General features: G+C 43.4%; 2 protein-coding genes across 6 annotated transcripts; one reads left to right on the forward strand and one right to left on the reverse strand.

The window, feature by feature from the left end:
- The first annotated feature begins 383 nt into the window (after window positions 1–383).
- LOC118110693 (transcriptional regulator QRICH1) lies at window positions 384–7,918 on the forward strand. Of its 2 annotated transcripts, none has more exons than XM_035158645.2 (12): window positions 384–624; window positions 1,556–1,845; window positions 1,941–2,036; window positions 2,125–2,265; window positions 2,357–3,133; window positions 3,231–3,408; window positions 3,510–3,664; window positions 3,762–3,876; window positions 4,848–4,977; window positions 5,309–5,457; window positions 5,566–5,656; window positions 6,759–7,918. In XM_035158645.2, exons 2-12 carry the CDS (start codon window positions 1,591–1,593, stop codon window positions 6,943–6,945), a joined length of 2,274 nt encoding a protein of 757 aa, XP_035014536.1. In that variant the 5' UTR covers window positions 384–624; window positions 1,556–1,590; the 3' UTR covers window positions 6,946–7,918. The 2 variants fall into 2 exon arrangements, with proteins under 2 accessions (XP_035014536.1, XP_035014537.1); XM_035158646.2 differs by having other exon boundaries at window positions 385–624; window positions 4,869–4,977.
- A 126-nt stretch (window positions 7,919–8,044) lies between these two features.
- On the reverse strand, window positions 8,045–12,694 carry LOC118110694 (receptor-type tyrosine-protein phosphatase V). Of its 4 annotated transcripts, XM_035158649.2 has the most exons (12): window positions 12,560–12,659; window positions 12,255–12,331; window positions 11,970–12,083; window positions 11,313–11,412; window positions 11,129–11,219; window positions 10,952–11,028; window positions 10,706–10,840; window positions 10,336–10,458; window positions 10,043–10,203; window positions 9,786–9,921; window positions 8,820–8,890; window positions 8,045–8,689 (listed from the first exon to the last, which is right to left on the reverse strand). In XM_035158649.2, exons 3-12 carry the CDS (start codon window positions 11,972–11,974, stop codon window positions 8,461–8,463), a joined length of 1,128 nt encoding a protein of 375 aa, XP_035014540.1. In that variant the 5' UTR covers window positions 11,975–12,083; window positions 12,255–12,331; window positions 12,560–12,659; the 3' UTR covers window positions 8,045–8,460. The 4 variants fall into 4 exon arrangements, with proteins under 4 accessions (XP_035014540.1, XP_035014538.1, XP_035014539.1 ...); XM_035158647.2 differs by lacking the exon at window positions 12,255–12,331 and having other exon boundaries at window positions 12,560–12,694; XM_035158648.2 differs by having other exon boundaries at window positions 12,255–12,673.
- Between the last annotated feature and the right edge of the window lie 361 nt (window positions 12,695–13,055).

Raw genomic sequence — 13,055 nt, forward strand, 5'->3', positions numbered from 1 at the left:
TTGGGGTAAATTAAGCTCACTTATCCTCTACTTCAACCCAATATTAAATATTAAGTTAAAGTAAATATTACTTGTCACTTTACACAGACCATGCTGAGGTGTAAATTCGTGGGAATTAACTCTCAGTTGTCCGGAGCAGCTTCAGCACCACCCAGGTATTTGGCTCATCTCTGCGGGACGACCTTAAAAGATCCAGACGTCAGTGAACCACTAGGAGCTGGAGTCCGGCTGTAACCGTGTTTTAAGGTGGACTGACATCTTCCTCATCTGTTCTGCGGCCTCGTAAGCGTGCGGCGCCTTTAAGGCTCTGCTCCTCAACCGCCACCTGTCGCGAGAAGATGCGACGGAAACACCGCGAGAACACGGCGGAGTCACAACTCGCGCTCTCATTGGTCAGGTGCCCTTGTTGTAAGATGGCGCCCAGCGAAATATGAGTGGCTTTCAAAAAAGAAAACCACACTTAGCCATTTAACGAAAATTCACAAGAAATAAAGAATAAGGCGGCCGCAGAGACGCAGCTCCGGCACTTCGCTTCCCTGCGGCTCGGAAGAGGGGCGCTGTTTTCGCGGGCAGAGAGGCGCGGCTGGGGGCGGTTCGATCCTCGGCCCGGCTGAGGAAAAAGAGGTAGCTAACGCGCCCGCTAACGTTAGCATGCTAGCTGCGAGGATAACAAAAATACAGTCGGCGTAGCCTCGGAGGGTAACTCCTCTTTCTGTGGATCTGAGCTCACGCACCATGTGTTACCAAGTGGAGACACTGTCACGCACTGACACGCTGCATTAGTGTCCGTTGCTCTACACTGTTGTGATGGATTTTGCCCGCACACAACACGCGGCTAGTTAGCGGTGTACCTGGCTAATCTAGCGCGTTGTGTCATCAGCTGTTTGATTAGCTCCTCTTGACCCGCTGCACCGTATTCATAGTAAATCTGGCGTGTTTTTCACTGCGCTGCACTTTCCACCACCGCTGTGAATACTGCGTCGGATTTGGAAAGTGACCGCGCTTTTGTCCCAGCTCGTATACCCTCAGTCAGAATTAACCCCTTCGTACTAGCATCTGTTAGATGGAAGTTGACGTAGAGCTTGTGTGTGTGAGACTGTAAACACGCAGAGGTGTCAACTGATGCCCTCTGTATCTTTCACTGTTATTTGTAATTTATGAACATTGAATCTGGACTTTGTTTTGATTGGGTGACTACAAATAGGTTTTCAAATCGAATATATTTTTTGTCCCCATGGGGAATTTCTTATTTGGCCGAAGTGCTACAGCAGCTGCAGATCAGCACATTGTGTAACAAACAACAAAAACACTACACAAGGACATTTCATCTAAGACCCAGAGTAATAATGCAGAATAAACGTGAGTTGAATATTGAACTGGCCCTAAAAACACATACAATTATAAAACACTACAAGGATATAACACACAAAAGCTGAAAAACAAAGCTGGCATTAAAACCTAAAGACCAGTGCAAAATGTTTTGTTTTTATACGTGCACAAGAGCATTATACCATTTTTAAAAAAAACAATTCTACTTAAATTATCGTTTCCGCAGGTTCCCCTTTGCAGAGGAGGCCACTTTAAGCAGCAATGAATAACTCCCTGGATGGTGCCGGCTCCTACGAGGAGCTTGTGAGGCAGAAAGCGCGGAGCATCCCTCAGCATCGCATGAAGGAGTTCCTGGAGTCCTTGGCCAGCAAGGGTCCAGATGCTCTGCAGGAGTTCAGCCAGTCAAGCGGAGACCCAACAACCACCACCACCACTATGGTCTACCAGCAGGAGGCTAATTGCATCTACACAGACAGCACAGAGGTGGCGGGGTCACTGCTGGAACTGGCCTGCCCGGTAAATCAATATGTTCTAAGTTGTTAAGAAGCTGTTTGTGAAAAGCTTCTGTTCTTGAAATTAGTTTCTTTGACAGACACTGTCTTACAATGCAGGTTCAGGTGCAGGTCCAGCCACAGCAGCAACAGATACAAGAGTCCACGTCTCAGCAACAATCTGTTCAGCAGAATACAGAGCATCAGATAGTTCAGGTTTGTTTTAATGCACCTTAATGTTGTTGGTCACTTATTCCTTATCCAATTTATTGTTGCTCAACTTCATGTTGGCCTCTATTTTCAGGTGCAGATCCAGGGACATCAACAAGGTCAGATGCTGGGTCAGGTCCTCCAAGTGCCCTCTGGTTCACATCAACAGCTACAGGGTGTGACTACTGCACATCTGATTCAGCCTGGGGAACTTACAGAGGAGCAGCACCAACAAGTATACCTCTGCACACGCATGCACAACAAAATTGCAGCATTGTTAATTTGTCACCAGTTACCAGTTATCATTTTCCTCCCATTTGTCGTAGCTGCAAGCCCAGTTGGTGGCAGCTGTTGCAGGAGGACAGCAGATCCAAATCCAGACAGTGGGGGCCCTCTCTCCCACACAACAGCAGGACAATGTAGAGAGAAGGATACTGGGAACTACGGTTGCCACATCCCAGGGAGCAGGTGTCCTCCAGCCAGCCAAGAAGCGTAAGGTGGACATGCCCATCACTGTGTCCTATGCCCTGCCTGGTCAGCAGGTAGCCACAGTCCTGGCTATCCCTCAGGGGCAGGGGCAGCAGCAAAGTTATGTGTCACTGCGGCCGGACCTCCTAACAGTGGACAGTTCCCATCTTTACAGTGCCACAGGCACAATCACCAGTCCTACAGGTGAGACTTGGACAATCCCTGTGTACTCTGCTCCTGCTGGCTCTGGAGGCCGGGAGCAGGTGACACACATTGCCATCCCCCAGGAGGCTTATGGAACAGTGCAGGTTTCAGGGGCAAACACTACAACAATGACCACAATGCCAACACAAGTCACTATTGAAAGTGACAAGCTGAAAATCCCTGTCAGTCAGAGTCAGACAGTGCAGGCTGTTTCTAGTATAACAAGCTCTGGAGGAATGGGGGGTCAGGAAGAAGTTGTGCACACACTAGCTGCAAACACGCTGTTCCCTGCCCAGCTGATGAATGGAAACATTCACATCCCGGTGTCTGTACAGGGTTATTCCAATGCTACACAGTCCCTCATCTGGGACCCACAGCAGCAGGTGTTGCACACGCAGGGTCTGTCAGCGCAGGAAGCACAGCAGCTACAGGTAATAGCATTTGTTGAACCATTTGGTCTTTTATACATATCTACCAGTAGACATGTATATCTTTATTGCACTTGTTAATCATGTTGTGTTTGTGTAGGTGCAGGGTCAGACGGTGGTAGCAGAGGTAGATGGCCAACAGCAAGTGCAGGTGCAGGAGCTCCTGCTGCCAGCCACGCTGAAGCCTGAAGAGGGGCTAGAAGTGTGGCGGCTTTGGGCTCAACGAAAAAATGCAGAGCTTGAGAAATCAGACAGTACTAAACTGGCCCCAATTGGCCGTAAGTGCATACACACAGTGTTTATTGGAGTGTCAAAATAATAATTTATGTTCTGGCGTCTCACATGTCAACCCGATCACAGATGAGTGTGTATATTTTAGGACGTCAGGCACTACGTTTCCAGGAAGACCTGGTGTCATGTGCAGTCGCTGAGCTCTGCATGGGCCTGTCTATGATGACAACAGACGCTCGGGGGATGGAAGGGGAGACTTACGAGTCTGATGTTCTCTACTATGTATTTCTGTGCATTCAAAAAGTAAGTTTACTATCCGCACAAACACAACATACTTACTGTTGGTTGTGGTGTAGAAACACTGTTTAACGGCATCTTTCCTTGTGTGTTCTCTTTCCAGTATCTGTTCGATAACGGCCGTGTGGATGACGTTTTCTCGGATCAGTACTACACCCGCTTCGCTCACAGTCTGCACCAGATCCTGGAGCCTTGGAGACCATCCGTTCATCCGCTAGGTGAGAAAAAATATGTTAATCAAATATAGCATGGATCATTAATGTGTGTTCCTCTATAATGAGCTTAAAACTTTAGGCATGATGCGTTTGGGAACACCCGGTCAAAATTTCTGTTACGATACACATTTAAGAGACAAAGTTAAAGCTGAAACATTCTTTTCAAAAAATTTCGCAAGATTAGTGTATTACTTTAGTTTTGTACTATTTTTAAGATTTAAATGAGCAAAGTGCAGGGAGATTCGAGCTCTTAGGAAATTTTCACCAAGGTCTCAGACCTCATTTGTTTGAGGTTTTGTCTGTACATAATCCTGGTTAGGAAAGGCCAATTTTCAAAGCTTTTTAAATACTACTTAAATCATGTCCAAAATATCAACAGCCTTGGGCTGCACTAAGCTTTGTAGCACTCTAAAAATTAAAGTAATTGATGCTCACAAAGCAGGAGAATGCTATAAGAAGATGGGAAAGCATTTACAGAGAGGCGTCTCCTCAGCTTGAAATGTTATAAAGAAATGTTGGTATAAGAGATGCACAATGAAAAGAGCATCTTTCCAACTGTTGAGAGTTGGTCTGATGCAGCTGATAAAGTTGAGTCAGTCGAGGAGATGCTGGATCATTAGCCAGTACTTGTCACCAAAGGCAAAGCTCAGTGTTAGATTTGATTATTTTCTACATATTATGTTTTGTACAATTTCTCATTTATGTTTATGAAAATATTCACTTATCTTACAATTCTATAGAAAATATTCTCAATACTGGTCTTCAGTTTATACACCTCTATGTGTTCTTAGACTGAGCAATGGAACACATGGTTTTAAAGGAGGGAGGATTGTACTGGCCTTTCTGGCCAACAACAATCAAGTTACTTAATATATTTTGACATTGTGGACAAATGCAAGAGGATGTGTGTTTCCTTGTAACTAATATATTCTGTGTTGCTTGCCCAGTTTCATAAACTGCCTGTTCTTCATCAGCTGCTCTTAACCTCATACCAGGTTACATCATACCCAGTCATGTGACGGAGGAGATGCTTTGGGAATGTAAACAGCTGGGAGCTCATTCACCCTCAACACTGCTCACAACTCTTATGTTCTTCAACACAAAGTGAGTTTCACAGCACTCCCACATGTAGCAGTTTCTTCTGTCATCACACGAGAATGATATTTCTAAAGCTGTGCACAGTATTGTCATTATATACTTCTGGACATAAGAGCAAATCATTATCTTTTCATCTAGACAGCAACATAACACTAGCATGTTCATTTACAGACATGCAGAAATGCACATACTTGGCACCTCAAGTCCCCTTTATCTTGAACAAATCATTTCCAACTCAAATATCTGCCAAAAAGTCTACAAAAGGCATTGCTATAATTACTCTGTATCACCCCTCTGCAGCCATATATCACTGACTAAACACTGTATTTCTTCTCAGGTATTTTCACCTAAGAACAGTGGATCAGCATCTAAAAGTGGCCTTTTCTAAGGTGCTCAGACACACCAGAAAAAGTCCCAACAACCCCAAAGACAAGAGCACCAGCATCCGGTACCTCAAGTCAACAGAGAGGTTCATAGGACAGAAAGGTAGCAACGTACATGAATTAGATTTGTGCTGGGGTGTCTGAGAGAGAAACCACATATTTAAAGATAATTAATCATTTTCCTACTGAATGTTTTGTTTTTTTTGTTCAGTGACAGATGACATGTACTCAGAGCAGCTGGAGGACCCAGATAACCCACTGCGGTGCCCCATCAAACTCTACGATTTCTACCTCTTCAAATGGTAAATATCTAACATGATTAAATGATTGTCAAGTGTCTTTATTAAGTAGACGCAATAAAAACATTAATTCAGCTAGTGTGAAATAGAATCAACAATTGGTAAGAAAAAAAAAAACTGGTAAAATATCTATGCTACCATGTCGTCACTCTACCTTGCTGCTGCTACCTTTTGAATTAAATCATTTTTTATTGACATGCAAGGTGGAGTACATGTGCAGTTGATGTTCAAGCACCTAAACTTGTGAAAGCACTGTTGCTAGGCAACTGACAAAACATGGTTGCCTTATAATTTTTTTTTTTCTCCTCAAAAACCTTGAATTTTTTTTTGTGTGTGTGTTAACATTATGTCAAGGAATAAAGACAAATAACCTTTCTGGCCTTTGCTGCCTCGACGAATATGCAGCATCTTTCACAACTGGTGAATTTGGAGAACATTTCTACTGGAAAAAAACAAAAAGAAAAAAAACACAGATTGGGTTGTTCATGTCAGTAATCATCTCCACATTTAAAAGGTTAATTTTAACACCATGGCCGGATTTAGTTTAGGCTTTCGCTGGTTTGTTGTGTAAAATTGTGTAAAAACACCCATATTGTCTTGTGATCAAACACCCATATTGTCTTGTGATCAAATCCAACAGGTCCGCCTTGAACTCTCTTTCAAAACTCATCAATTTAATTTTAATTTTTAAGGTGTAGATTAAATTATGTTTATTACTGAGGTCATAATTAAAAGTGGTGTTGTGCCAGACTTGATCAAACTGAAGGTTTCCTTTTTTTGATGTTTTTTTGGGGCCTTTTCATTTGCATACATGTGGAAGGCAGATTATTAATACATACTGAATGGGCACTCAGTGTATGTTTATATGATACAGTAATGATAAACAACACTGCAGAGTAAAGTTTTCCACTGACTCTTATCTGCTGTCTCTGGCATTAAACAGACATAAGATGTTTTACATAAAATAACACTTCCTACTTCAGTTCCTTCACAAAGTATTAAATATATTTTTTGCAGGCAGAGACGGGTGAAACTAACCTCATCCTCATTAATAAGCTCATCCTAGAAGTGTCCTCACATTGTGTTCTATCTGCTCTCCTGTCAGTCCACAGAGTGCTAAAGGTCGCAACGACACCTTCTACCTGACTCCCGAGCCTGTGGTGGCTCCCAACAGCCCCATCTGGTACTCCACCCAGCCAATCTCAAAAGAACAGCTGGAGCAGATGCTCGCCCGCATCCTCGTCATCCGCGATATCCAGGAAGTCATTAACATGTCAGAGGGCATGCACTAGTGTGACAGGAAGAGAACTGTAAACGGACTCGACTCTTCCTCTTCACCCAGCCTTTGACTGCTAATCGAGTAGTTTTCTATTCTCTCACACCCTCTTGTGGTCTGTAAGGGTGGCATGTAATTGCTTATATACATTCAGTGTCCGCAAATCTTAAACACGGACTGTACATACACATACCAACATTATAGAAAATAATTTGTCTTACTGAGGCAATCGCTCAGTCATCCCTTTGTTTTGACCAAAGGATGTGGCGTCTAATCATTTTATTGGACCTGAACTCTAATTTAAATGTTAATTGAACTCTTGGCTCTACTCACCAATAGTCTGGAACAACTCTACATTTCCGTTCACCCCTTTTCTTTTAATCTGTAATGTACGTCCAATATATTTTCACTGGGGTTGGCTCGCAATACTCCCCCTTTCTTAGACATCCCTCCTTGTTTGCTTCTTCCCCTCGTCGGCCTTGGTCACCGTTAAGTGTCACAGTGAATACCTCCGTGGTATAGAGACTGTATTAGCCAAACAGGCTAAAATCTCATTTGTGTGAACTTTCTTTGTATTTCACTCGTCTGTCTTGACCTGAGGTCACGCGCAGACGCACGAAGCGGCAGCACCGAATCTCATCGGGAATTCACTGTTATGGACTCTTACTACACAGTGTCATGAACTTGACCTGCAGCTACTAGCATTTGCCGCATGGTGGCGATGTGGCAGGAGGAGGGTGAAGGATGATGACGGCTGCTGGATCCTCCTCAGTCCATCACCAACCCCAGAACTCAACCTGAAGAGTGATTCTATTGTATCATACATGGTTATTACATAATGAAAGACTCTTAAGAAGCGGGATAGCCCTTAATGTTCTATAATGTATTATACTCATAGCTCCTTCATGTACTGTAAAGGGTTTCAGTCATCTAAGGAGAATGGCAGTGCCTGTGTGTTTTTGAAACATGACCTTTTTGTACAGCCACGATACCATGTGTCTGCCTTTCTAGCAAGTACAGTATATATTCTGCACATGCATCCTTACATACAAACCGCATCGTGTGAAATATATAAAGATGCACAATGATTTTTCTGAATAAAAGAAATCACTTTATCAGCAATGGAGGTAAAAAATATTAAAAAAACATACATTTTGGTGCACACAAGACATTTTGAGTTTAACACAAGGTTTTGTTTAAATGTACCTGACCCTCGTGCTCTTGCACCATTATTGTTTACAGATAATGTCTCATTGTTCCCATGAATCTTGTAAGTAGTTCATAGCATAGTAACACGTTGGACCTGAAAGGCAGGTGGTAATTTAATTTTCCCTTGAGGTGCGCTTACAAACAGCTGCGTCTTTGGTTTCTTCAGCGTTTATCTGCATGTCGTCAGACCAGTTTTCTGCCTGCAGGGCCTGTCCTCATCGAGCACTCAGCATTATTTCTGCAGTGCATGTCCTCAGGTGCTGCATGACAGCATTTTGTTCTTGTTTGTGTCTTTGTACCTTAAGCTTAATGGTATGTGAGTTCAGGGGGTGTGTGAGCCTGGGTTTAACAGGGATGAGGAGGGCAGCAGTCTCCTCAGCAGGTTCCCAGGGTGTAACATCTGCTGTATTGTGTTCTGCTGCGGCTCTGACGGAGGTTTCTGTCTCTGGCGGTGTTGTCGTCTCCTCCCCGTTCGCTCTCCCTGTCCTGAGCTCTGAGGCTGATCCTGAACGGGGTGGTTGATTTTCGAACCGGCTCCCTGAATCTGTGGGCTGCTCGGAAAGAAAAGACGCCCAATTAAAATGTCATCCTACGTTACATTGACTAATAACATGCTGCCGGTGCTGAAATTGAATGTGGTGTGTGTTGGTGCTGGCTGGGAGCTTATTTCTGTTCTCTCACCCTGCTGTGGTTCTCCCTGCTCCTCCGATGAGCCACTGCATCAGACACTGATGCACAAATATGTACTGCTCCTGATGACACACAAAGAATGAGCAGGTAATGGTGAGCGCACAGTGTTAATGAGCATGGAGATGATAGATTTATGAGAGTCATGGAGAGCAATTTGATTCATGAGAGTGAGTGACTTACAAGTATGTGTTTAAATGTAGTGATTACTGCAATCCAAACTGGAATATGGCTCATTTAACAGGATATTACATATATTTGGCTTTTTTAAATAAGCAGAGTATGTCACCAAGCTGTCACCAGTCATAATATTAATACAGAATCGCTGCACACGTATAGTAACGAGTATAACATCAAATTTACTACATACTGTATACATGTAGTTACTCCTCAAATTAACAGCATTATTTCATGGTGAGGGCATGAGTTTAATGCTTTGATTTAGTTTGACATGTTGAGAGGTTATTTGGTTTCTTGCCAACGCTCAATAAGGAGATTTATACCGTTCTTGTGTGTCCATTAAATATGAAGCTACAATCAGCAGCTTAGCATAAAGATTGGATCTAATTTCACGGCTTCCAGTCTTGATGCTAAGCTAATTAATCCTAATGAGCTCCACCGGCTACATCAGTGAGATTCTGCTCACATGTTCCTTACACAAGCAATAATTTAATAATATATTTGAGTAGTTTACTGATATAACTGTAACAGACATTTTTCCTGTATATTATTGACACATTTCACTAATAATTCTTGAAAATTTTGCAAAAAAGGTACTTGTTTTCAAATATGTCAACATAAGAGCTTTTACATCTGTAGAGGTTAAAACAAGTACTTTTACTTTTGAGAAAGTATATTTTCCTGTTCTGGTGATGTAGTAACATTGTCATTGCTACTTTTATTCCAGTAAAATATCTCAATTCTTCTTCTACTGAAGGTGAGTGTCATGACTGTACAAACCAGATTCTGGACCATCCACATTCGATGTAGCCGCAGATCTTCCACAGCAGAGCGGATGTCCGGCTGGATGCCCCGAGCGCACAACTGCATCAACCACAACAGTGTCACAAACGTCCCTGAGCGCCCAACACCTGCACTGAAACACATAGTGACAGCATCGACTTTAAACACAGTCTCATGCACCATCGGATTGACTCTAACTGATTATTAGAAGTGAGTAATGGAAGAGTAAAAGTAGTGGAAGTCAGAGGTCAGACCTGCAGTGCACCACAGACGGCCCCAGGCAAGGAATGCCTTCCAAGTGCAGCCGCACATGGTCAGTGAAGGCGCACAGAGAGGATGAGTCTTTAGGGATGCCCCGGTCCGGCCAGGAATGATAGTAGTAGTGTGTGATTATCCTGTCTGTCGGACAGTCTCTCTGAAACACCAACACTTTCCTTAAATCCAACCACAGGGACGTATTTCTCTCTGTGATTGATCACTGGTACGGTCAGTGCACAGCAGCAGTTTAAAGCAACCAGACAGGATGATGGATGAATCTTTCTCTCACCTGTCTGAGGTTAATGGTGGTGATAAAATAATCTGGACCTTGTTTGCAGGTCATTGTTGTCACCTGGATCAGCCCGTGATAAACTGTCCCTCGTTCCACGGGCCAGTATTTATCACACAGCACCTGGACACAAAGAAATATGGGACAATGTTATTTTTTTAAATCAAGATATTAAAGGTATTTTTGACTTGTTGAGAAATTCTATTCCAGATTCTCTTGCCAAGAATTAGATGAGAAGATCAAAACCACTCTCCAAAAATGACATTAGGAACACAAGTCTCCATTTTTGTGACTGTAAACAGATTTAGGTCCCCATAACATGAGTAATTCACACACACACACACACACATACTGAGAATGCCGTTCTTACTATGTCCTTGTGTCTCAGAGCTGTCACCATGACGATTATCCTGACGTTTTGCTCCCACACCATCCTCCAGAAGTCGGCCATGGTGTTATGCAAAGGACCCTGGGTGCAGATGAAGTCTCTCTCTGATCCTCCACCCTGAATACATACACATACACAGTGTATCATGAGTCATGCAGACAGATGCACGGCAGCCAGGCAGAGTTGTGAAAGTAATCAATTCAGCGGAGGAAGTGAACGAGTTCTCACAGGCACAAAATTTGCGTTGATGTAGTCAGTGTGTGGAACGGAGTTCTGAATGGACAGCCTCACGCGGCAGTGGTCGTCTGCGTTAGTCAGAAAATGAAAAGCAAATTAAAGTCTCACACATCATCGCTTGACACACTATAGATGACTCTGTTCTAGTGGGAGACGCTTTGCTCTTACATGGTAGAATGAAGGGGTATCTGTTCTTCTCTCTGTTGACCTCTGAGTCCCCCGCTCTGGTGGGAAGGTCTTTGCCAACATCATTCAGCTCCTTCACAGAACCAAAGACATCAGCACTCATGGCAGACGTGTCTCCTTTCATAAATCACGGATCTAATACAAGTTCAATTTCTGAACTAGTTACCTCAAACTCCTTTTTAAAGCCCCTGTTGTTATCGGCAGCCAGAGCCTGGCAGCCGAGACGAAACTCCTGTAGAATCTGCCCCCTCGAGAATTTTTGCACCCTGTACAACATAAATGTTCTGCATTAGATTGTTTTAAGAGCAGAGATGCACACGGGCAGTTTTTATGAGTCTGGCGATTTTCTATGTTTGACAAGCAAACTAATGAAAAGGCCAAAACCATAGTGAAGTGATTGTATTCACTGTGTAGCTTTATTGAGTTTGTTCCTCTGCTGTTGTTGTTCTGCTGTTGATCCAAAAGGTAATTGTATGACAATGAACATGGGAACTGTAGTTTATTTAGAGCAAAACCCATATAAACCATGTCATACCAAACCATACCATGCCATGCCATACCATACCACACCATACCATACCATGCCATACCATACCATACCATACCATACCATACCATACCATACCATACCATACCATACCATACCATGCCTTACCACACCATGCCATACCATACCAAGCCATGCCATACTATGCCATGCCAAGCCATACCATACCATACCATACCATGCCATGCCATGCCATGCCATGCCATGCCACACAATGCCATACCACACCATACCATACCATACCAAACCAAGCCATACCAATTCTGTCATCCTCACCTCATGTCTTCTCCTGTCGACCTGGTGCTTCAAACTGAGATTCAGCAGGGACTCAGGAGGGAGAATGATGCCAGGGTGATATCAGTGTTGATGCTGAAAAAAAGATGCCATGTCCTGTTTCATGAAGAAAAAGTTTGTCAATCAAAATCAGCCATGAAGAAAACACAATTCAAAAAGCTGAGAACATCTGTGTTGGCCTCTTGTTTCCCCTCCCCCTTGAATTTTTCCTCCTCAACGCTGGCATTTGGCACAAGAAAATAATCTAGAAACCCAGTGGAAACACACCTGTAATGAAGTTAGGTGCCGGCACAAGTTTTTCTGGCTTTGTTCTTGCAATGAGGCAGTTGAATTCAGCAGTTTTACTGTGTCAATCCAAGGAAAGTGTAGTTTCAGGCTGACTATACCTCTCCTCATTATAACAGGAAGGCCCACAGAGCAAGCATGGCCCAGCATTCACACGCAACAATTACTGACACTGACCCGACAAGAACGAAAACCTGTTCCTGCAAGTTCCCAACCCCAAACACAAATAGCAGACGGAAGAACACAATCCCAACAGCTTCAGTATCATGTCGTTGTTTCAGGATTACCTTCACAAACCGACCTCTGATGAATGGTTTAAATCTGCCACAGACCGAAGAGACAGACTGAACTACTCCAAGGCATCTTAGGTTGTCTGGTTTTAATACTCTCTCTCTCTCTCTCTCTCTCTCTCTCTCTCTCTCTCTCTCTCTCTCTCTCTCTCTCTCTCTCTCTCTCTCTCTCTCTCTGAGAAAATGGGTGGAGACAGAAACACTAAACCCCAGCATGCGGTGGCCTCAGCTATTCTTTGTGCTCACTATATTATTACCTGCACTAGAAAAACTAAAATGCTTTCAGGCTCTTGCATCCCCTCAGTCCAGATGTTGTTTTCTGTTGTAGTAGTTAGGTCCTCAGAGCCGAGTTAAAGTTATGTGAACATGGAGCTTTTTGTCTCTTTTAACCAGAGATACACATGTTTCTTTTCAACACTTGTAGACAAGACACTGCACGGATAAACATCCCTACAACATACTCATGTGGGCTGAACATACACTCGACACTGAT

Source organism: Hippoglossus stenolepis, chromosome 6 (assembly GCF_022539355.2).
Source record: "Hippoglossus stenolepis isolate QCI-W04-F060 chromosome 6, HSTE1.2, whole genome shotgun sequence".
NCBI classification, from domain to species: Eukaryota; Metazoa; Chordata; class Actinopteri; order Pleuronectiformes; family Pleuronectidae; genus Hippoglossus; species Hippoglossus stenolepis.

Excerpts from the sequence above, each read along its gene's own strand:
- LOC118110693 (XM_035158645.2), top strand. The coding sequence starts at position 1,591 with ATGAATAACTCCCTGGATGGTGCCGGCTCCTACGAGGAGCTTGTGAGG. Across the intron at positions 1,846-1,940 it reads TGCTGGAACTGGCCTGCCCG|GTTCAGGTGCAGGTCCAGCC; the intron begins GTAAATCAATAT and ends CTTACAATGCAG. Across the intron at positions 3,877-4,847 it reads ACCATCCGTTCATCCGCTAG|CTGCTCTTAACCTCATACCA; the intron begins GTGAGAAAAAAT and ends GTTCTTCATCAG.
- LOC118110694 (XM_035158647.2), bottom strand. Across the intron at positions 10,459-10,705 it reads CTCTGAGACACAAGGACATA|GTGCTGTGTGATAAATACTG; the intron begins GTAAGAACGGCA and ends CTTTGTGTCCAG. Across the intron at positions 8,891-9,785 it reads TGTGGATGGTCCAGAATCTG|GAGCAGTACATATTTGTGCA; the intron begins GTTTGTACAGTC and ends GTGTGTCATCAG.